Here is a 24,127-nt window from a genome sequence, read left to right as displayed (position 1 = left end):
GCTCCTCTTACCTTCAGAATGAGGTCCAGGGTTCTTAGCCAGGCACACATGGCCTGGCCTGATCGGCCCCCTGACCACCTCTTGGCTACACCTCTTTCCCTTTTGCATCCCTGCACCTCCCACTATTCACTCCCCTGGACCATTTCTTGATGCCACAGGCCTGCCTTTCCCATAGTGGTCCCTGCAGCTCCATGCCTATTTCCGTGCCACCATCTCAACTAAAATGTACATCTCCTGCCTTCTTCACCTCCTGCTTCTTCACCTCTCAGTCTCCATTGACTCTGTCCTCTCATGGCACCCAGGATCCACCACTCTCACAGCCCTTGTCACCCTGGGGTAACCGATGACCTGTGGATGTCTCCCCCCTCTGCGGGCAGCTCCCTGGGGACGAGGCTTTGTTATATTAGATGCTGTACCCCCAGGGCCAACTGTGGGTGAGGCCTCCAAAGTGCTCGGTAAATGTGGAGACGAGACATGGTATTTCCATAATGCAAAGGAAGCCCATTTTACAGAAGAGGAAAGTGAGCTCAGACGGTCCAAAGTCATGTGGTAAAAAGAGTTAGGACCCGGATCTTTTTACTCCAAGTCATATCTTCACAACACTACACACCTAATAGGAGACTTTTTCCTGTATCCAGAAATCCATTTTTTTGCGGATGGAAAACCGCTTTCTCCCTTCCATTCAATCTGTTCAACACACAGATGAGGAGCCCTGTCTCTGTATTCAACACTGTGCTGGGAAATTCTGATGCAAACATGACTTTTGACATGGGTTTCTGGCCTGGTGGTTGATGGTGAATCTGCTGTCACCTAATTACGGTTCCACCGTAAATCATCCATCTCTGGTTGCTTTTAATGTACTTTTCCTTTTGTCTTTTTTTTTTTTTTTTTTTTTTTTTGTCTTTTTTGCCTTTTCTAGGGCTGCTCCCACAGCATATGGAGGTTCCCAGGCTAGGGGTCGAATTGGAGCTGTAGCCGCTGACCTATGCCAGAGCCACAGCAACAACCTACACCACAGCTCACGGCAATGCCGGATCCTTAACCCACTGAGCAAGGCCAGGGATCAAACCCGCAACCTCATGGTTTCTAGTTGGATTTGTTAACCACTGTGCCATGACGGGAACTCCTTTTTTGTCTTTGATAGTCTGAAGTTTCACTAGGAAGTGTTAGGGTGCTTCCTTATACTGAAGTTCCATGCCTTAAGATAATTTTGGAAAATTCTTTTTTTTTTTTTTTTTTTTTTGGTCTTTTATCTTTTTAGGGCCGAACCTGTGGCATATGGAGGTTCCCAGGCTAGGGGTCGAATCGGAGCTTCAGCTACCAACCTACGCCACAGCCGCAGCAACGCCAGATCCGAGCTGTATCTGCGACCTACACCACAGGTCACGGCAATGCACCATCCTTAACCCACTGAGCAAGGCCAGGGATTGAACCCACAACCTCCTGGTTCCTAGTCTGATTTGTTCATGCTGCACCATGACAGGAACTCCAAGTTCTGGAAAATTCTTAACCATAATCTCATTGCCTATTGCTTCCCCTCTTTCATTCCATTCTTTCTAGAATTCTCATTAGGTTACTTTAGACCTTCTCAACCCATTCTCCATGTTTCTCTAGGACTCATCTTTTTCTTCTCTTTTCTCCACATGGCCTCCTGGATAATTTTGAGCTCACAAATTCTCCCTACAGCTTCATTTAATCTGATATTTAACCCATCCATTGAGGTTTTTTTTTTTTTTTTTTTTTTGGGCTGCACCCATGGCATATGGAAGTTCCCTGGTTAGGTGTCAAATCAGAGCTACAGCTTCTGGCCTACACCACAGCCATAGCAACATCAGATCCAAGCAGCATCTGTGACCTACACCACAGCTCATGGCAACGCTGGATCCTTAACCCACTGAGCGAGGCCAAGGATCAAACCCGCATTCTCATGGATACTAGTCAGATTCTTAACCTGCTGAGCCACAACAGGAACTCTGTTTTTTTTAAATGTTTTATTTCAATGACTGCTTCTTTTTTCATTTCTAAAAGTTATTTTTCATGTCCCATCTATTTTTCATTTTATTCTGCCCTGTCCTTATTGTTTCTATATTCCTTCTTTTATCTTTTTAAAGACCTCACACATTGAGAAATGATCACCACAATGAGTCTAGTTAATATTAGTCACCAGGCCTGGTTACAAGATTTTTTTCCCTTGTGATGAGAACTTCTAAGATCTACTCTTTGAGCAATTTTCAAACATATATTACAGTATTTTTTTTTCTTTTTATGGCCACACCTGTGGCATATGGAAGTTCCCAGGATAGGAAATGAATCTGAGCTGGAGTTGTGAACTACACCACAGCTGCAGCAATGCTGGATCCTTAACCTACTGCTCTGGGCCAGAAATTGAATGTGGGATTGGATCTGCAGTGATCCAAGTTGCTGCAGTCAGATTCTTAACCTACTGTGCCACAGTGAGAACTCCCTACAGTATTATTAACTAGAGTCACCATGATATATGACAAATCCCCATGACATTTATTTTATAACTGGAAGTTTATACCTTTTGACTCCCTTCATCCATTTTGCCCCCACCCCCCCACCCCAGTTCTGGCATCTGTTTTCCATATCTATGAGTTCGGGGTTTTCAGTTTTTGGTTTTGGTTCCACATATGAATGAGATCATGCCGTATTTATCTTTCTCTGACTTATCTGACTCAGCATAATGCCCTCAAGGTCCTCCCATGTTGTCTCAAATGGCAGGGTTTCCTTCTTTTTTTACGGCTGAAGACTTGGAATCTTAATCTTCAACACATTTTTAAGGGGAGCTTGTTTTTCTGTAGGATTCCCATATCCCTCAGGTTGCTACCAAGCAGCTGCTCCTTTATTGCCAGTAGGCATCCAGGGTTTTCACTGGTTCAGGACTAGTGTCAGCATTAACTCCTTGGTGGAAGTCTGAGCTCTAAGGGGCGACAGGTGGGACCTGCCACAGGCTTGTCAGAAGCTGACAAGGGAGGGAGGGTGGGAGGTGTCTTGAGGGAGATGTCTCCCCACCCATGAGTCAAGGACAAAGTTGAGTTTCACTTGTTGCTTTCCTAGGCCTGCTGGCCTTTCACTAGAGCTGCTCCTCAGCACAAAGGCTTTCTGCTGGTTCTCAGAGGTTCCCAGGGGCCCGGGGCCACCTCGCCTGCTCCTGTGTGGGCATTCTGATCCTGGCCACTGGCCCTCAGGCCCTATAAGCAGGGCCATGTGCTATCACATCGTCAACTCCGGGCAAGGTCAGGCATAGATTTAAAGTTATTTCTTTGTTGCTTTGAAGCTGGGTATTTCCATTCCTTTCTTTCAAGTTCTGATGTGCTATTTTACCCAACATGTCTTGTGTTGACACTAAAGGGGTGGGAAGAATATTCAAATTACCTTAACCTGTTAAGCTGTTAAAAATAGAGGGAAAAAACAAAAGGCTCAGTCCTTGCCCTCATAAGATGCCAAGTTGAGGCATGAACATAGGCAGATTAAAATACAATCAATGGACGTTCCCAATGTGGCTCAGCGGGTTAAGAACGCGACTAGTATCCATGAGGATTCAGGTTCTATCCCTGGGCTCGATCCCTGGGCTAAGGATCCGGGTTGCCACAAGCTGCAGTGTAGGCTGCAGAGGCAGCTCAGATCAGGTGTTGCCGTGGCTGGGGTGTAGGCTGGCAGCTGTAGCTCTGATTCGACCCCTAGCCTTGGAACCTCCATGTGCCGCAGGTGCAGCATAAAAAAAAAAAAAAAAAAATCATCAGTATATGTGCTGAGGGAAAGATCTACAAAGAACATACTTCCGAAACATCCATACTTAATGACGCAGAGGCTGGAGGGTACTTGTCTTTAGGTTATTAGAATGGCCATCTCCATAGGGCCACGTGGCCCAAATCCAGTCCCTATCCTTATTTGGCCATGCCTGTTAGAAGGTGATTAACTTTGGATTTGCCATATAAGTCTTAACACAGTCATTTCTTTCTTTCCTTTTTTTCCCCCCCAAAGGGAATACAAATAAAAACATGATTAGCCTTGATGCAGACACCAAACTTCTATTGCAAATGATATATCCCCCATAAACTCAAGGGCAGATTCTAAAACTTCACTTTTCAAACAAGTTGCAAAAGATGATTTGGTCAATTATTTGAGGCTGGAAGCAAGGATTGCAGACTAGCTGAGTGTCATTTTCATTGAATTTTTACTATTGCTACTAACCAAGTGAGACAAATACCCATTAAACAAAAAAGAATGAAGCATGGCTTGGACAGGCTTATCTCTTATGGACACTTCAACTCCTCTTCCTCATCTTTTATTCAAATACAGAAAAGTACAGAAGACAATAAAGCCAACGGGCATAGTCTCAAGATTTTGGGGCCACCATCCTCCCTTCTCTCACTGACTCCTCTCCGTGCCTCCGGATTTAGCTATACCCCTCAAGCTGTGCCTCAGCCCTCTTCCTTGCCTCCTTCACCCACTCTATAACTTCAGCTATTTTCTAACTGTCAATGACCCTAAAATCTACATTCAACAGGTGCTCCCTTCCTGAGCTGGGATCCAAATTTTCCTTCCCTTGCTGGACAGCTCCCCCTATTGGTCACCTGCAGACCTCACTCCACTCCATTGTAAAATATCCTCATTTGCTTTCTTTTTCTTTCCTCTTCCTCCACCTCTTGTCCTATGTAATTCACCATCATTCTCTCATTTATTAAGACCTGAAACCTTCATGTGTTCTCTGACCTACATCTCATCAGCCACCTCCACTGAGGCTGTGTGTCTTCCACCGGTGTGCAAAGTAACACAATGTCTTCTATCAAGACAACCAAGAAATCATGGTTACTCTATTTTGCTCCGGTTTCCCCTGAAACGCCTTCCTGCGACCCCCTCCTTTTTACCTCTTCTCCCAGCAACAGTTTGTTTCAATCAGCCAACCGGGAAGAATGTGCACCCTGACCTGACCAATGGGAAGGGAACAGGTACATCACCTGCATTAGGGATAAATAGGGAGGGTCTTTTCTTCTTTGCGGGTGCTTTTTGGAGGACCCGCACCCTTCTGCAGAAGTAGAGCCTTGTCGAGAGACATCCCCGTGTTCATGTGTCTCGTTTTCTGACACTGATGATCTGAGCTATTCTCCTACAACCAGCACTCTTCTTCTCCCAGGGTTACATTCTCAGGGCAGACCCTAAAGAGCTGGAGTCTGGCTCTTACCATAGCCTCGGAACCAGTTTTACTGCTTTTGGTGTCTCGCCAGCCCATTTCATCTTACACTCAGCTTCCTGAAGCATCAAAAAACCTTGGACCCAACTGGTCCCTCCCAAATGATAAAAACCTTCAAATGCTCCCCACGGCCCATACAATAAAATCCATATGCATAATCCTGCATAATGTTAAAGTTGGCAAACTTTCTCTATAAAGAGCCAGACAGTAAATATTTTAAGCTTTGCAGGCCATATGCACTCTGTTGAAACTATTCACAAAAGCAGCCAGAGACCAGAGGTGAGTGAGTGAGCATGGCTGTGTCCCAATAAAGCTTTCCTATGGAGCCTGAAATTGGAATTTAATTCTCACAAAAGAAGCAAAAGTCCTTTTGACTTTTTTCAGCCATTTGAGAAACATAAAAATTGTTCTCTGTTCATAAGCCTTGTAAAAATAGGCACTGGGCCAGATGTGGGCCATAGGCTGTAGCTGGTCCACACTGCCCTAAACAAGTTAGGTTATGAAAGGTAATTAAGCTCCCAGCATAGTTTACGGACACGGATCTGAGAGAGGAGAGGAAAAAGGTTGGGAAATCCCTTCTCTTTAAAGAGCTCCACGCTGGCCCAGGGTCAGGTGCCCAGGGTCCTCCCTCTGCTCCTTGACTGCCTGCCCCTCCCCCCACATTCTGCCTCCTGGTTAGAACCTGGGGATCTCTGCCTGCTGCCCACGGATCCACAGCAGACTGTGGGGTGGGATCAGAGGTGGCTGAGGAGACAGGGAGGGGTACTGGGGGGCCCTCAGCTCCCTGGGCCCCTTCCTCTGGGGATGGCCAAGGGCTTCTGATGAAAGTGCTGAAGCGAGGCAGTTGATGGGAGCGGGATGGGCAGCTGAGCCTCTCAATAGAGGGATCCTCTCTGACAACCCTCCAGATTCCTAGAGCCCAGGAAGGGGCAGGCTCAAGGAGACTGTTTCTCCAGCTCATGAGAAGCACTCGGTCTGGTTCCCTGTGGCTGTGGATTCAGGTGGGCAGAGAAAAAGAAGGAAATGGGAAGTCAATGGATGCCAGCAACCGAGAGGGGCCTTGGAAAGAAAGGCGAAGGTGGCCGTGGGAATGGGAGGGACAGGGCAGACACCTCAGTGTGTCCCAGGCCATAACAGGATGGGGACTGAGGGTGCAAACACACACAGGCCAGCCATGACAGAGCCATCGGGGCGACTGTCACGCCTGCAGACCTTCAAATCCACGGAACAGTGTTCTGAAGGCCCAAGACATGTGTCGTGTTCCCAGCAGCTTCTATGGGCAGCCTAGCGATTCTGCTTTGGATCACCTTGACATCAGCTACGAAGAGCTGGGAAATTTACCTTCCTGGAGCCTTCCATCAGCTGCCGCTGCTCCCCCTGCAAAGATGGTTTTAACATAAATCCCAATGGGGCCATAAATGCTGTCCTGTCCTCCAACGATGCTGAAGCCCAGGCCCTGGGAAGGAAGAGGAGACGGTCAACCTTCGGAGATTTCCACGCCATTCCCCAGGCTGCCGTTTCCTGCGGCCGTGCTGTGATGAGGAGAAGGACCTGGGCCACCCCGGGGAGCAGCCTGCCTTATCTGGTTGATGACCGAGGAGCTCCCTCCTTCCCAAGGAGGCTTAGCTTGGGACCCGGTGAACTCCTCTCTAGACTGTGTGCCCTGTGAGGTCCATGAACGCATCTAATCTGTCTGTGTCTGGCCTCCAGCAAGTGCTCAAGACAGGTGCCTGGTGGAGTAGAGGCACCCATGCCAGCTGGAGGCCAGGCCTTTGGGTCCAACTCACAAGCACGACAGGGAGTGTCAGCAGCTTGGGTCCCAGGAAGACCCCCTCCAGTTGATCGCCGCTGTGTAACAGCAGCACCGCCTGTGAGGCCAGCAGCTGCTCAGAGCCAAGTACATGCATCACCCCAGCACCACAGAGGGGGCAGGCTGGGCAGCCAACGCTAAGACCCCAGAGGGGACCGAGTGAGCAGGGGCCTGGCGGGAGAGCTGTGTGGACGAGGTGCCGTTCTGAGCTTCTGGTGAAGGCGGTAAATGTTTCAGGATGGAAAAGATAAAATGACGTCCAGGAGTAGCACATGGGTAGGAAAAAAGAGAGGAGTCTCCAGGCTCCTGTACAGCCCCCCTCTGATTTCTGGCTAAAAGAACTAATCTAGACGCAAATGTGCACTGCCCTGGTGAGGCGGGATGGCTGACCCCTGAGGGTCAGAAAGTCTTGGGTCTTTGTCTTAGTTGAGCTGCTTGGTAACCAAGTGACCTTGGGCACATCCTATAACTCCCAGGTCCTCAGGCTCCTCATCTATTAATAGGAGATAATAACGGTGCTTGTGCGAGAATGAAAGGAATGGTCCTTGCAAAGAAAGCCCTTAGCACAATGCCTGGGTTTGGGTGGCTGGTTTTATTTGATTTTGACCCTATCTCAAGTACTTGTAGATCCTTCTAGCTCTGGTTCTTCCTCCTCCACCTGAACTTGGTGCTGACCTCACTCCTACTTGTCCCTGTTAACGATGAGATCTTAGGTGTGTGGGTTGGATCAGGTGGACAGTGAGAGACCTGCCTTATTTCTGAGTCCATGACCACTGCTCTGTGCTCCAGGCTTCCTACACCAAATACATCACACTTTCCATCGGGGCCAGATCAATCTGCCTGGGGACACATTTGCCCATGAAGTCTACTGATTGAATGCACAGTCTATGTCCACCAAGATAACTGGCACCATTTTTGCTCATCTTTGCACAATGGCTGGCACTCTTTTCCATTCTGCCTTCTTTTGAGCCTTGCAAAACATTTAAAAGTCAACCGTGTTAAAAATGCTTCTACCCAAATTCAAGGACAGGGCGGGGCAGGGGGGGTAGTATTACAATTTACTCATCAGAAGGAGGGGCTGTTTGGAGAAAAGTCAGCACTGGAGGTAGTTACTCTCTGGTAATTAGAGGAACAATCATCTTAGCACTTCTTACCTCTATCTGAGCTCCCAGGAGACAGAAGGAGTGTGTGTGTGCATGCGAAAGAGAGAGAGAACTGCAGAGTTGGGGACTCTGCTCGGAGAAGACCACAGCGGTGATTAGATCGTCCCTCACACCACACAGCAAAATCACCAGGTGGGAAGAAACCCACCCCCCACTATTTAAGCATTTTGCTGGCTTGTACTGGTCTGAGAATGTGGCTGGGTTTATTGCAGAAGTTCTTCAGTGTGCATGTCAACTCCATGCACAGGTGTGCAAAGGAACACTGGAGATGTCCCATGCCTGCCACCGTTTTTGTTCTCCCTTTTATTTATTTATTTATTTATTTATTTTTGTCTTTTTTGCCTTTTCTAGGGCCGCACTGGCAGCATACGGAGGTTTCCAGGCTAGGGGTCGAATCAGAGCTGCAGCTGCCAGCCTACACCACAAGCCACAGCAACGTGGGATCTGAGCCACATCTGCAACCTACACCACAGCTCACGGCAACACCAGATCCTTTACCCACCGAGCGAGGCCAGGGATCGAACCCACAACCTCATGGTTCCTAGTTAGATTCGTTAGCCACTGAGCCACGATGGGAACTCCCTGTTTTCCCTTTTAATGTCACTCAATCGTGGGGCAGAAATCAGTCTGAATATACAAACACGAGGGACTCACATGGATTGAATGTTGGTGTTCCCCCCTAATTAATATGTTGTAGGGGGCCTTCAAGAGATGACTGAACCATAGACAGGAAAGACGGGCAAGATCAGGGTAGGAGATCAGGAGGTACAAACTACCACGTATGAAATATATAAGCTACAAAGATATACTGTACATCACAGGGAATATAGGCAATATTTTACAATAACTATAAATGGAATATAACCTTTAATAATTGTGAATCACTATGCGGAACCCTTGAGACTTATACAATATTGTACATCACCTATACATTCAATTTTTTTAAAAGTTGGAGTTCCCGTCGTGGCTCAGTGGTAACGAACCCAACTAGGACCCATGAGGATGTGGGTTCAATCCCTGGTCTCTCTCAGTGGGTAAGGATCCAGCATTGCTGTGAGCTGCCATGTAGGTCACAGATGTGGCTTAGATCTGGCATGGCTGTGGCTGTGGCTGTGGTGTAGGCTGGCAGCTGCACCTCCGATTCAACCCCTAGCTGGGGAACTTCCACATGCCACGAGGGTGGCCCTAAAAAAAATAAATAAATAAAACAAAATACAAATTTAATAAAATGGAGGCAAAAACAAAAGAAAAGAAATGCTAATCTGTTCACATCTGTACTTGCTTGGTTTACAAAATATGTTTGCACTAAAGAAAAATGCTGCCTTGGTCAAAAAAAAAAAAAAAAAAAAAGGCAGAGCCCTCATGAATGGGATTCGCGCCCTCATAAAAGAGCCCTCAGAGAGCTCCCTGCCCCTTCTGCCGTGTGAGGACACAGAGAAGGAGGCATCTGTGAATCAGGAAAGCAGTCTTCAACATGTGTGGCATCTGCTGGCACCTTAACCTTGGACTTCAGCCTCCAGAAGGGTGAGAAATAAAATGTCGTTTAAGCCGTCCAGTCTATGGTATTTTTAAGAGTGGCCTGGACCAGCTACAATGTTTTTCATATGATTTGAGTTTCATCATCGGGTAAGACTAACTTCTGGGAAATCCCATGCCAGGAACACATCAGGGAACATTCGTCCTCTGTGACCTTCATGGAGCAGAGCAAGCCTGACAGCCCCTCCCTGTGCCCACACGAGTGCGTCCCAACACTCACATTCTGATGCTCCTTTCTCTCCTTCTCCTCCCCTGGACACCGAAGCTCCTCAGAACCCGTGTCTGTCTGGAAGTTTCTGTTGCCAACAGCCCCGGCTTACCTTGGCCTGGCCCTTCATCAGCACGATGTTGGAGATGACGGAAGCCTGGAGGCCCCCCGAGGGCTGCACGAGCTGAGCCGTGCTGAGCGACCGCGTGGGTCTGGCCGTGCCCTGGAATGAGAGACCAGGATAGGGGAGGATGAAGCACCAGGATGGCAGCAGACCCCCCTCTGGCGACGTGGAGGCCCAGCCGAGGAGAGGATCAAATCCCCTCCTGCCTGAGGGTGTGCAGCATAAGGGCTGGAAGGGGTTAATGGGGTGCAATGGGAGTCTCGGGGAGAGGGCTGGTTTGGGTGGCCACAGGAGCCAGCTGTGCTGAGCCCAACCCCGCTTCATCAGATCGGCAGCCAGAGGCTCATTAAGGCTTGACACGGGAGCGGGTCCCGAGTCACATCGCAGACCATGCTGCCCCCAGACAGTGAGTTCCACAACCACGGTCCCCAGCAGAGGCTGGAAAGCCAACAGCCAAGAATGCCCTCAGCAGAACTCAGGATGCATTTCCTGAGAGCCCATTTCAGAGCCGGCAGGGGGTGCTAGACAAAGGGTCAGGGACCCAACAACGTGAAAACTCAGAACATAAATTCTGGAGGGAGGCAGCCAGGCGATTAACCATTTACACAAGAGAAGGAAAGTGTCCCAAATAGACGCAGACCCCGTGCACCATGAGAAGCTGCCTCCAGAGGGTCACGAGAGCATGGTGGGTAGGTCTTGGGCCTGGGAGCCCTGCGGCCTGCATTCATCTCCCGGCTCTGCCAACTACCAGCTGGTGATCGTGGGGAACTGCCTTATCCCCTCTGTGTCTCTGGTTCCTCATTGGTAAAGCCACCTGTTGCTTCAGAAGCAGTCTTTTTCTAATACCAGAACACCAGTGCGTCCCCCTTTCGAGCAGAAAGCATAATAGCTCGGAGAAAGGAAGGAAAGAGAGCAGAAATCGTCCAGCATCTGCTATGTGCCCTGTGGGAAGAGTCAAACCTCACTTGACCATGGAGCCCGCCCTCAGCGAACTCACTCGGCAGGTAAGATGCTCACTTAAGTGATGACACCAACAAGGCACGCTGGGTGGGCCATAAAAGAACAGACGTGTTTACAATGGGCGCCAGGAAACACGTAAGGGTCGCGCAGTTGGAAGAGTCAGGAGAGCTTCCAGCGGAAGTGGTGTTAGGAAGATGGGTTAGGGTTTGTAGAGCTAGAGGTGAGGCAAGGGGGGCAGGGTGCTGCAGACAGAGGGCGCTGTTCACCACAGGTGCTCTGTGTCTTGGCTGGGGCTCAGGGAAACTACAGGCTGGCTGGGCTGACATGGGAGGGGATGGTGCTTCGAACTTGCTCAGCTCCCAGTCTGAAACTGGTGCCCCAGGATGAGAGGGGCACAGGCTGGGGAGCCACACGGGGCTGGGTTCAGATGCTGGTCCCTTAGGGTTTCAAGATTTATGAACTCAGGCAGCTACTCATCTTGCCACGCCTCGTTTTCCTCCCTGCACCACGGAGCTAACGTGACATTCCTTTCTAAGCTTAAGAATTAGAGGCCGTATGTGTAAAGCAAGTCACTATATCACAGGGGCTAAAAGCAGATGCTTTGGAATCCTGAAGATCTGCCTTGAATCCCAGCGCCGGCTCTTGTTAACAGCATGAACTCACATGCCTCCCTTCATCTGTTTCCAGTCCCCTCGCCCACTTCCTAGGGTCATCATGCAGACGAAATAAAAGGATCCGCAGAAAGCCTCGGGCAGGAGTCTGTGCAGGTGGACTGCTCTCTGCACATTGAGGCAACAGCAGTCAATGGAGTTTCCACTGGGGCTCAGCGGAAATGAATCTGATTAGGATCTATGAGTGTTGGAGACCACTGAACTGCAGAACTCTGCGGAAGGCAAATATCTGCTGACGCAGTTCTAAAATAGAGGGTCTCCTTCAAAGACAAGATAAGGGAGCTATGCATTAACCATACTATTCCATAAGCAGCTCCACCCTGCCCTAGAGGGATGCACCAGTAATTCCCTCACTAGGAGTTTCCTTTGTTATTCACTAAGAGATGAATATTCACTATGCCCGTCCCTTGCTCACCTACATACTGTCACCTTCCTTAATAAAAGTCGTGTGGGCTAAAGCCCAGGTGCCTTTGTTTTGCTGAACAGATGCCTCTTGGTCCCCACTTTCTAAATATAAGAGTCTTGTGTGTTTTGTTATACTGTGCCGGCCGTCTTTCAGGATCTCCTGTTGCCCTGCAGTGCTGGACATGGCACATGAGGATGTGGGTTCGATCCCTGGCCTTGTTGAGTGGGTTAAGGATCCGGCGTTGCTGTGAGCCGCAGTCTAGGTCACAGACGCGGCTCAGATTCCGAATTGCTCTGGCTGTGGCGTAGGCTCGGATTCCACACCTAGCCTGGGAACTGGTACCCACGCAGACACAATAGGTGTGGTTCTTGGCCTGGAGGTGACCACACCCATAACGCCAGCCCCTCTCCCCTACGTCTAGTGGACATAAATCCACTAGGAAGACCTCTTCAGCCACTTCTAGGTCTGGACCCCCTCCCCTCTCTCCCTCTCCTCCGGGGACCCCCCACCCCCTTTGCTCTTACCATGGCCTTTCCTGCTGGAAAGTCCAGCTGTTGAGAGAGAGACTTCCTGCTGCTGCAGAGGGAATACGGCTGCCTGTCTGTGGAAGCTGCAGATTTCTTGGCCATTGGAAAATCAATCTCTCCTGTGCAGTAGGGATTAACACCTAAACCAGGAGAGGAAAAGAGGAAGAAATCACATGTGCTTTCAGAAAGCAAAGCTCAAGGGAGAGCAATGTCAGCTCCGCCAAAGGCCGGCCCTCAATAGCCGGGGTCACAGTGAACTTGAACCATGCAGTGCCCAGTGCCAGGTGCATGACAGGGAAAGGGGGCCAGGGAAGAAGTAGGTGGCATTCTCATTACCTCCGGACACGCTCCCTGCACCATGGGGTACAGGCAGGACTGTCACTTCCACTTCACCCCAGTTCAACTCAATGAGAGTGAACAGGTATCGCCTACGTGTCAAATAGTGTCCAGGCCCTCAGGAAACCACAATGCTCTGTCCACTCCAGTCCCTGCTGCCGGGGGGGTTCAATCCCAATGCAGGAGAGAGAGGAGGAAAGCACAAAGGATGCTCCAGACAAAGTAAAACAGAGGAGGGACCAGGTAGGAGCCTGGGGGTTCTGCCATGGCAACACCCAACTTCCCGAAAGCATCTGACTGCCTCTTACACACACACACACAAACACACACATTCACCCATAGACATGTACACACCGCTAACACGATGAGTCAACTCTTGATTCCTTGGGGATCTAAGAAAATGCAAAGCAATCATCTTTTTTTTTCTTTGCTGCGGGGCTGGAGGACCCCAGACTTCTTTCATCCAACTAGGAACTCTACCTCAAAACGCTGGAAAAATCTTCAGAGATTATCTGCAATAGCCCCTCACTTTCTAGAGCAGCACTTAGCTACTGAAACATAATGCAAGTCACATATGCGATTTGAATTTTTCTTTTCTTTTCTTCTTGCCTTTTGTCTTTTTAGGGCTACACCTGAGGCATATGGGGGTTCCCAGGCTAGGGGTTCGATCAGAGCTGTAGCTGCCAGCCTATACCACAGCCACAGCAGCGCAGGATCTGAGCCTCATCTGCAACCTACACCACAGTTCACAGCAACGCTGGACTCTTAACCCACTGAGCGAGGCCAGGGATCGAACCCAAGTCCTCACGGATACTAGTCAGGTTTGTTAACCACTGAGCCAAGACAAGAACTCCGTGTTTCTAGTAGCCACGTTAAAGAAAAGCCAGAAGGAAGAAAAAAAATGTATTTTATTTAGTCCAAGATACATAAACTGTTGTCATTTCAACATATAAATAATACATAAAAGTATTAATGGGGTGTTTGGCATCCACGGTACTGGAAAGCCAGCACCCAGAGAGGGGCAGGCTTTTCCTAGTGTTCTGCCACTTCAGTGCATGCCCAAGGCTTTGTGGAAAATTCCCCAAGAGGAAGAAGCGAGCTTGGTGGTGGTTCGGAGGGAGGAGGGCGAGTTGGAGCAGGGTTTCTGGTTTGCTTTTATTCTTAGGATGGGAAAGACTTCAGCTTGTTTATAGGCTGAAAAAAGGAAGCCGCTGCCCAGAGTGGGCTGAGAAAATGAGACAGAGTGGGCATCCCTGGGGATGTGACATCCCTAACGGAGGAGGAGGAAAAGGGCAGAGGTGGGAGGGAGAAAGGAGGTATGCTGGTCCACAGGGGATCACGGCAGCTGTCTCCACATTAGGAGTGGTTCTTTCTGATTTACAGGACTAACTGCTCCCCAGAGAAGCCAGGAGAGAGAGGAAGCCAAGAGGTTCAGAAAACCATGCCCTGGAAAAAGGGGACACAGAATCACAGAGACGGGTTGGGAAGAGGGGCTCAGAGGGTCGAGCCCTAAATCTGCCTGGGCATCATGTTCATCTGGGTGTTTAATCAAAAGTGGGGCAGGAGTTCTCTTGTGGCACAGCTGGTTAAGGATTCAATGTTGTCATGACAGCGACTTGGGTTGCTGCTACGGTGCTGGTTTGATCCCCAGCCCGGTGCAGTGGGTTAAGGATCCTGCCTTGCCGCAGCCGTGGCGTAGGTCGCAGATGTGGCTGGGATTTGATTCCCGGCCCAGGCATGTCCATATGCTGGGGTGCAGCCAAAAACAAACAAACAAACAAACAAAACAAAACAAAACAAAAAAAACAGGGGACAAATTTCATTTGCAGCAATATGAATGGACCTAGAGATTTTCACATTAAGTGAAATAAGTCAGAGAAAGATAAATATATGATGTCACTTATATGTGGAACTAATAAAAAATGACACAAAAGAACTTACTTATAAAACAGAAACAGGAGTTCCTGATGTGGCTTAGTGGTTAACGAACCCAACTAGCATCCATGAGAACGTGGGTTCGATCCCTGGCCTGGCTCAGTGGATTGAGGATCCGGCGTTGCACTGAGCTTTGGTGTAGGTCGCAGATGAGGCTTGGATCCAGCGTTGTTGTGACTCTGGTGTAGGCCAGCAGCTCCAGCTCCTATCAGACCCCTAGCCTGGGAACCTCCATATGCCGCGGGTGTGGCCTTAAAAAGACAAAGATAAAATAAATAAAATAAGGTAAAATAAAATAAAATAAAAAATAAAGCAAAAACTTACGGAGATTTCAAAATCACACTTATGGTTACCAAAGGGGAAACCTTGAGGGGGGAGGATGAATTGGGGGGATGGGATTAACACACACACTACTATATATAAAATAGATAACAAGGACCTACCGTGTAACACAGGGAGGTCTATTTGATGTTCTGTAATAATCTACACAGGAAAAAAGAATGGATACATGTCTATGTATAACTGATGCACTTTGCTATAAACCTGAAGCGAATATGACATTGTAAATCAACTCTACTCCAATCAAATTAAAAAAACGAAACCAAAAAAACCCCTAAACAACGACAGCAAAAAGGGGGGCAAATGTCCATGCCCCACCCAGACCTACTGAATCCACATTGCACCGGTGGCTCTGGGGGAGTCTGTGCAATGTTTATAATAATGATGTAATATTATCTGGCTCCCCAGAAAACTCAGCCAGCCCCTCAGTAGTCCTCTGGGGAACCGTGAGGGAGTTCAGCGCCCTCCTTTATCAGTGAGGGCATGGATCCCGTCTCCCTTGCTCTCTGCCCGCAGCAGGGCAAGGTAACCCCCCTTAGAAGAAGGTCAGCATGTGGTTTGGGGCGGGTGGGGAATGAGGGCAGGCAAACACGTGGCCCACTCGGAGTGGCTCACAGAACAGAAGAACCTAGAGCCACAGGCAAGCACCTTGGGGGCAGGCCAGCCATGCCAGCTCTGCTCCTGCCCTCACTGACCCAGGCAGAAAACCCTCGGCTTCCTGCGGCTCTTGCTCCCGCGGTGAATTCTGATCATCGGGGGTGCAGGTCCGGAGTCAGGACAGAGCTGTCTCTCCGAGCACTAAGTGGTCTGAGCCCTCACCTACTCTTCTTTTTCTTTTCTTTTTTGTTAAGTTTAAAATTTTTTTTCAGTTTTTTTAATTTTAATTTTTTTTCCATTTTTTAAAAGCTTTATTGAAGTATAGCTGATTTACAATGTTGTGATCATTTCTGCTGCACAACAAAGCGATTCAGTTCCACACCTATCCATGCTGCTCTTCCTGAAAATTACTCTTGGGTTTGAGTAATCACTCCTTGTGCCCCAACGACAAGGAAATGTGTCAAAATTATCACCCTGGGGGGAGGGGTGTTAAAACCAGTTAACACGTTGCATTGAATGAGTTCACTGAAGACGTAGTTATAAAATGCTATGCAGGAGTTCCCATCGTGGCAAAGTGGAAACAAATCCAACTAGGAACCATGAGGTTGCAGGTTCGATCCCTGGCCTCGCTCAGTGGGTGAAGGATCCAGTGTCGCCATGAGCTGTGGTGTAGGTCACAGAAGTGGCTCGGATCTGGCTTTGCTGTGGCTGTGGTGTAGGCTGGCAACTGGAGCTCCGATTTGACCCCTAGCCTGGGAACCTCCATATGCTGTGGGTGAGGCCCTAAAAAGCAAAAAATAAATAAATAAATAAAATGCAAAAGCCAAAATAATTTTTGACAGGGAAGCTTTATATTTTTGATGATTATATCTTAATAACATGAGTTTCTAATTTAAGTTTACATTGAATTATGTAATGTGAAAGAGGGACAATTTGGAAAGTATAGTCTAAGAGTAATTAATTTAACTTAATTGATTAAGGGAAACCGGAAACGGTAGTAAATGATTACAAAAATTAAATACACACACACCCAAACAGAAAGAGGCAGAAAACAAATGACAAGTGACCATAAAAACAGAAAGTATAAAAAAAAGTTAAGTAAAAGTAAATATATAATACTAAATGCATACAAATGTATATACTAAATATAATATATACTAAATAATATATATTAATACTAATAATTAATATATACTGAAATATACAAATACATAATACTAATGTCAACTAATGGCTTAAACTTCTCTCTTTTTTTATTTTTCTTTTTAGGGCCATATCCGCAGCATATGGAGGTTCCCAGGCTAGGGGTCAAATCAGAGATACAGCTGCTGACCTACACCACAGCCACAGCAATGCAGGATCCAAGCCACATCTGAGACCTACACCACAGCTCATGGCAACGCCAGATCCTTAACCCACTGAGCGAGGCCAGGGATCGAACCCACAACCTCATGGTTCCTAGTCGGATTTGTTTCTGCTGCACCACAACAGGAACTCCCCAATCTCTTCTCTCTTCAAAAAGATTGCCAAATCCAGCTCTATCTGACTCCAAAAAAAAAAAAAAAAAAAAAAAAAAAAGATTGCTAGATTTTCTCTCAAGATCTAACTGTATTTCATTTACAAGAGATACACAAAATAAACAAAAAGAATAAAATAAAAGGATGAGCAGACACTATCAATGAGTGATGCAGAAATCAGCCACTCAGAGAAAAAAAACAGACCCTTCCATAACATCAAAAACCACAAATAAATTACAGATAGAGTAAGTTTTCTTTTTAAAAGGCAAATCATTAAAAAAAACTAGAAGATACTAGGTAGAGATAATTGATGTGGCTTTAATACTAAATAATCCTTGTATTATATAATTTCTATGATTCTCTTCTAAATATGCAATCAGATATGATGAAAGCAACATGTACAAGCATGTATCTATAATTATTTTGTAAATGTTGATAAATTGGAAGCAACTTAAAGGTGTCATAACGTAATAATTAAGTTGTAAATATGAGGGAAAAAAAACAGAAAAAAACATAGCCAAATATTTAATAGTTGTCTGGATGTGGAAGAAACTTTTAACATTAGACGGGAAAAATCTGATGGATTCAATCACACAAACATAAGAACATCTTCATATTAAAAATTAAATTAAAAGAAAAATAACAAAGTGAAGAAAATTATATTCAATAAATATGGCAGCCTAATATGAATTTAACCAAGAGTTTTTTTATAAATTAATGATAAAACGATGGTCATCCTCATAGAAAGGTGCCCTCAAAAGAAGGGAAATAGTTTCCCCTGTGTCACAGCAGGTTAAGGATCTGGCGTGGCTGCAACTGTGGTGTAGAATTCAATCCCTGGCTAAAGAACTTACATATGCCGCAGATGATGCGGTCAAAAAAGAAAAAAAAAACAAAGAGGCAGAAGAGAAATAAATAAATGAAGAAACTAGAGACTCTCACACTAGGTGAAGTGAGTCAGAAAGAGAAAGACAAATACCATATGAGATCACTTATATCTGGAATCTAATATAGGACACAAATAAACCTTCCTACAGAAAAGAAACAAACTCCTGGACTTGGAGAACAGACTTGTGTTTCCCAAGGGGGAGGGGAAGGGAGTGGGATGGACCGGGAGTTTGGGGTTAGCAGATGCAAACTATTGTATTTGGAGTGGATGAGCAATGAGATCCTGCTGTACAGCTGTATATCTAGTCAATTGTGATGGAACATGACGGAGGATAAAGTGAGAAAAAGAATGTATATGTGTATATATATGTATGATTGGGTCACTTTGCTATACAGCAGAAATTGGCAGAACATTAGAAATCAACTATAATAAAAAAATGAAAATCTTAAAAAAATAAATACAAATAAATGAAGGAACATTGAACCGCACCTGTGTGGAGAGGTGCTCTTCCCACTGATTTTACAGGCACATGTACCAGTCAGGGTTTGACAGAAGCCAAAGGCACACTCAGCTAGGACCTTGAGAAGACTGAATGAAAGGGCCATTTAGAGTAGACGGGGTTTAAGAAAATAACAAGGCCCTTCGAGGCATTTAGAAACTGGCAAGAACTGGAGGATGTCACCATCCCAGACCTGAGAAGCTGAAACAGCATCGCCAGCCCAGTAGGTACTGGGACCAAGACACTGCCAGAGCTGCAATGCCAAGGCAGGAGAACAGGAGGAGAAATACTCCAGTGGTTCTCTTCCACCCTCCTCTGATCTCCTGCTGACCCTCTCATTGGCTGAACTCAACTAGAAACCACAGGGCCACGGGGCCTGGATGATGCCATCAGTAAGAGTCAGTGCCTGGGGTGTAAGCCGTACTGGCTTCACGGGCATGCAGCCTGTGAAGTCACACAGAAGCCCAGACTTGGAAGGTATTCAGCTTGATTGAAGGCTCTGCTGTCACCTTTTTGAAATTTTTAATAATATTTGAGGAGTTCCTGTCGTGGCTCAGCAGAAACAAATCTGACAAGCATCCATGAGGACGCAGGTTTGATCCCTGGCCTCACTCAGTGGGTTAAGGATCTGGCATTGTCGTGAGCTGTGGTATAGGTCCCAGACACGACTCAGATCTGGTGTGGCTGTGGCTGTGGCATAGGCCGGTGGCTACAGCTCTGATTCAACCCCTAGCCTGGGAACCTCCATATGCTGCAGGTGCGGCCCTAAAAAGACAAATAATAATAATACTTGAACAGGGGTCCCACATTTTCATTTTACATCAATCCCCACAAGTTGTGTAGTTGGTCTTGGGTGCAAAACAAGCCATAGAAACAAACAAGCAAAGAAACCAAAAAACAAAACCCCCCAAAAGACAATGGGTAGGGGAAGAGGGAAATAGAGAGAAGGTACATAGCGAATATTTTCTAATATTTAACGTTTTTTATTATAGTTGCTTTACAATGTTCTATCAATTTCTGCTGTACAGCAAAGTGACCCAGTCATACATATATACCTACACTTTTTTTTTCTCATATTATCTTCCATCATGTTCTGCAAATATTTTTGAAATTATCATCCACAGTGGGCTATGACTGAGTACATGGGCGTTCACACATTATCAGAGTATTAGCTATGGAAATATGGCAACACAGATCAAAATCTAAGGCACATTTATCTTTTGAAACTCCATTTCTAGGATATTATGCTAAAGGGAAAAAAGTGATTAGAAAAGGCCGCGAGCAGTCCCAAAATAGTCAATGATTCATTTAAGGATCATACATCCTACAACAGAATAATATGAGGCTCAGTGAGTTTAAGGGATTTGCCCAAGGTCACATAGAGAACTATTTCTGGAAGCAAGAACTAAATCCAAGTGCCTTGGCTCCCAAATATGAGCTCTTAACCATGCACTAGTCTTGCATATTTTCCCTAAGAAAATCATCATAAACAAAATTTCATAGACAACCTCAGCAATGTCGGTCTAATGTCAGTGAAAAGCTGAGAATAACTGAATTATCTAATAATAAGGAGTTGGCAAACTAGATCATGTACATTCACATCATGGAATACTGTGTCCATGAAAAAGAGTGTTTACAAAAGAATTTCCAATGATGTGAGGTAAGAGGGAGTGCGTGTGTGTATGTGTGTGTATGTGTGTCTTCTACAGGCGTGTATGGGCATAGAAGGGAAATAATTGACAATGTTGACAGAGATTGTCTCTAATATGAGGATTTAGCTTTGTTTTAATTTCCTCATGCTTTTCTGCATTCTTCACATTTCCCTGGCTTTATATTAGAGCTCTTCCATTTGCAACAACCAAGAGTCACGACATCTTCCAAGCCCCCCTTCCATCCTGCAGCAGAGGAGGGGATGGAGGCCCTGGGAGAGAGTGGCCTCCCTGAGATCAAGGAGCACCCAAGATGACAGAGCAGGCACAGAACCTTTGTCTTTTATCCTCTATGTAGGGTCTTCCCAACATGCAACTGAAGACCATCTAGAGGAGCAGGTGCCTAAACCACCCAGAGCTCTACTGGCAAAAGCAGAGGTGCTGTAGCTGGCCAGGACATGCACATGCACTGAAGGACGCTCTTGGGAGGCAAGCAGACCAGCATCTTGGGGTGGTCCAGCTGGGCAAGCAGAGACCCATCCTCCCCCATGCTCCCACATCACTGATATTCCTAGTATTCATAGCTAAGCCTCGCTCCTGAAGACAGTTCAATGACATACTTACTAGTTGAGTTGCTGCGTGTCCTTTGGTGACAGGCTTTGGGAAACAGGAAGTTACTACCTTGCGCGTCTAGTTTTCCAGACTTTTCTCGAGAGGAAGTTGAAGAAGCTTCCTGCAAAACAATGTCCATGTTTTATTCAGCAAGTTAGGTAGAACAGAAAAACATGTCTAGAAAGCTGAGATTTTGACACTGAACATGGAAGTGCTTGTTCCTCTAAATGATAGGCTCTCTGAGGACAGAGATTTAGAATTACTGTCATCCATTAACTCATAGATATATTGATTCATTTAGTAAAATTTAAAAAAATCAATTCATTTAATAAAGAATATTAAGGAGTTCCCATTGTGGCATAGAGCAAACAAATCTGACTAGTATCCCTGAGGATGAGGGTTTGATCCCTGGCCTTACTCAGTGGGTCAGGGATCCAGCATTGCCACGAGCTGTGGTGTAGGTCTCAGATGTGGCTCAGATCCCGCTGTGGCTGTGGTGTAGGCTGGCAGCTGCAGCTCCGATTAGACTCCTAGCCTGGGAATTTCCATATGCTGCAGGTATGGCCTAAAAAAAAGAATATTAAAAAGTAATACTCTTTATGTTATAAAGAATATAAATTATAATAAAGAAAATAGCAACTGCATCAATGTTGAACTAACACAATAAATGCTGAAAGACTATACCAGGTATTACGTGTCAGGTTCTTTTTTAGGCATTAGGGGTTTAGCTCTGAATTAGGACAGAGAAGGATACTGATCTTGAAGAAAAGACATTTCAGTAAAGGAAGGCCAACAACAAACAAGCAAGCAAGCAAGCAAATAATGGTGAAAAAGGATGACAGAGAATAAGAAGTGCTATGAAGAAAAAACTAGAGAGTGACATGAGTGGGAGGCTGAAAGGTATATTTTAGAGAAGATCAAGTAAGTTCCATTGTTCGGGCACATAATAGGCACTCAGAATCAGTCACTGAATGAATACTATATAAATAGACTTCTTAATATTGAACCATCCATGCATTCTTGAGTGTATTATGATTTTATTTTTTTATTATTATTATTATTATTATTTTTTGCTTTTTAGGGCCACATCCATGGCATATGGAGGTTCCCAGGCTAGGGGTCTCATCAAAGATAAAGCTGCCAGCCTACGCCAGAGCCACAGCAACACCAGATCCGAGCCGCATATGCAACCTACAACACAGCTCACGGCAACACGCAGATCCTTAACCCACTGAACAGGGTCAGGGATCAAACCCACAACCTCATGGTTTCTAGTCAGATTCGTTTCCAATGAGCCACAACGGGAACTCCTTTTTTGCCTTTTTTAAATGATTTTATTATACTGCTGATTTTTCTCTGTGAAGATTTCATATTCTAAAAATCAATATTCTCAAGTTAAATTTGGTTATCATTCTGTTATTCTTTTTCCACTTTGGCTTGTTGATCAAATTTTCCCTGCTTCTTTTTCATACTAATAATTGGGAAACTCATTGTACTGAACCTATAAGCAGTATGTATTAAACAACACACTTGAATTCATCTATCAGGGCCAGTAATGAAAGAGAAAACCCATGACCCTTCCTCAAGTAAGATGAGAATTTGACACAACTTTCACTCCCTTCCCTCTTCTGATGCTGGTATTTTAGAAACTGGGGATACAGGGATCGAGGATAGAGGTTGATAATGAGGATGATGGTATGATTTATTTTACTTCTCTTCCCAGAATTGTTTTTTATATTGTTTTTCTATCGCATACATTCATTAGCCGCAATGATCTTGACTTAATTCTTGAGTTATGTTGGCTTTATTACTCATTACCATAGTCCTTAAGAGAGAAAGAGAGAGTATGTGTGTGTTTGCAAGAAATCTGTGCAGATGGAAAGCTCTCTGAATATTTGCATGTCTGAGAATGTCTTTCTGTGGTTGTCACACTTGAATAATTCGCTGAGTATAGAATTTGGGGGTATAGGTTATTCTATCTGGAAACTCTAGCTGGCTCAAATGCTACCTGGGATTTAGCGTTCAAGCGGAGTGGTTTGCTAGGGGTACCTGCCACCCTTTTCTGACAGGTCCGTCTTGTTCCAAGCCAGGCTTGGCAGTGCCTGGTTAATTTCATGTGCCAAGTGCCTGCAGACTTCCAGCAGCTGGTGCATTTCCCAGAGTGGAAGGAAGACCTCTCTGAGACCTCTGACTGTGCACCTAGGAACTCAGCCTTCCCTCCAGCCCCTGGCCCCGTGAGCTGGTGGGTTCTGGAGGGTTCTGCTGGCCTCTGTCCCACTCATTTCCCAGACCTCTCCCTTTCGTGTGGTCAACATCAGGCTAAGGAACCATTCCCTCAATCCTATCTCACCTGCACTAAGTCAGGGAGAAATTTCTCATGGGTCCCAGAATACGGTTGGCCCCTTCCCATGGCTTCCTGTTCTGACATGCATTTCTCGCCACTGTTTTTTTGTTGTTGTTGTTGTTGTTTTGTTTTTAATTTTTGGTAGGCATTTCTAAGAGGTGGGGGAGTTAATAAAGTGTACTCTGGAACCATCTGGAGCCAGAAGTCCACTCACAGCTTTTTTTCATTTTAAAACTGTATCCAATTCTGACATAAGGGCATCCTGCAAGAAACCACACATCAGTTCCCTTTTATTTCTTGTACACATCAATGTTTAAAATCAGAGAATTCATCTTCTTAGACACTCATTTTCCTTCTCGACAGCAGATGGCGCTATATTAACCTGAACAAAATTATCTTCTCTAACCCAGGTAGCCCAAGGTGTTTTTTAAAGGAGAGAACAGAGATCCTATAGAAGGTGGTTTAGTTCAGTTGAATCCTTGGCACTCTAAATTTCTAAGACTTATAATGACTGGTTCTAAGTCCCAATAATGACTGGTTCCTTGAATTAATTGTTTCACAAAATATATTAATCAATAGCTTTTACTTCACTACAATAGTTTCTCCAGGTCATGTCCTAATTCTAACATAAAGACAGGCCTCTGGCATTATTCCCACTTCTTGATGTTCTCCAGTGAGACTATGAAAATAAATAATAAGCTGAGATTTCAGTAGCTCTTTTGGATTCACATAACACAGAAGAGCCTAATAAAACAGCCAGTGTGTGTACTTGTTCCAAGTGGAGCCTTAT

At 45.9% G+C, this 24,127-nt stretch overlaps 1 protein-coding gene across 6 annotated transcripts in view; it reads right to left on the bottom strand.

Annotated features, from left to right (window-relative positions):
* The window catches only part of IL16 (interleukin 16), a 160,721-nt gene that overhangs the window by 34,435 nt on the left and 102,159 nt on the right, over positions 1–24,127 (bottom strand). For all 6 annotated transcript variants that reach the window (XM_084966695.1, XM_084966696.1, XM_013989017.3 and 3 more), the window contains 4 exon segments: positions 21,006–21,114; positions 12,618–12,760; positions 10,045–10,155; positions 6,557–6,671 (listed from right to left, as the gene is read on the bottom strand). In XM_084966695.1, coding sequence (XP_084822821.1) covers positions 6,557–6,671; positions 10,045–10,155; positions 12,618–12,760; positions 21,006–21,114 — 478 coding nt within the window.

The sequence above is a fragment of the Sus scrofa genome, chromosome 7 (assembly GCF_054392235.1).
Source record: "Sus scrofa isolate SSC_HxYL_T2T_F1_AM1 chromosome 7, Sscrofa_HxYL_maternal_Yorkshire_Landrace_v2.0, whole genome shotgun sequence".
Lineage (NCBI taxonomy): Eukaryota > Metazoa > Chordata > Mammalia > Artiodactyla > Suidae > Sus > Sus scrofa.
The sequence above is the reverse complement of the archived record's forward strand: the minus strand, read 5'-3'. Positions and strand labels throughout refer to the sequence as shown.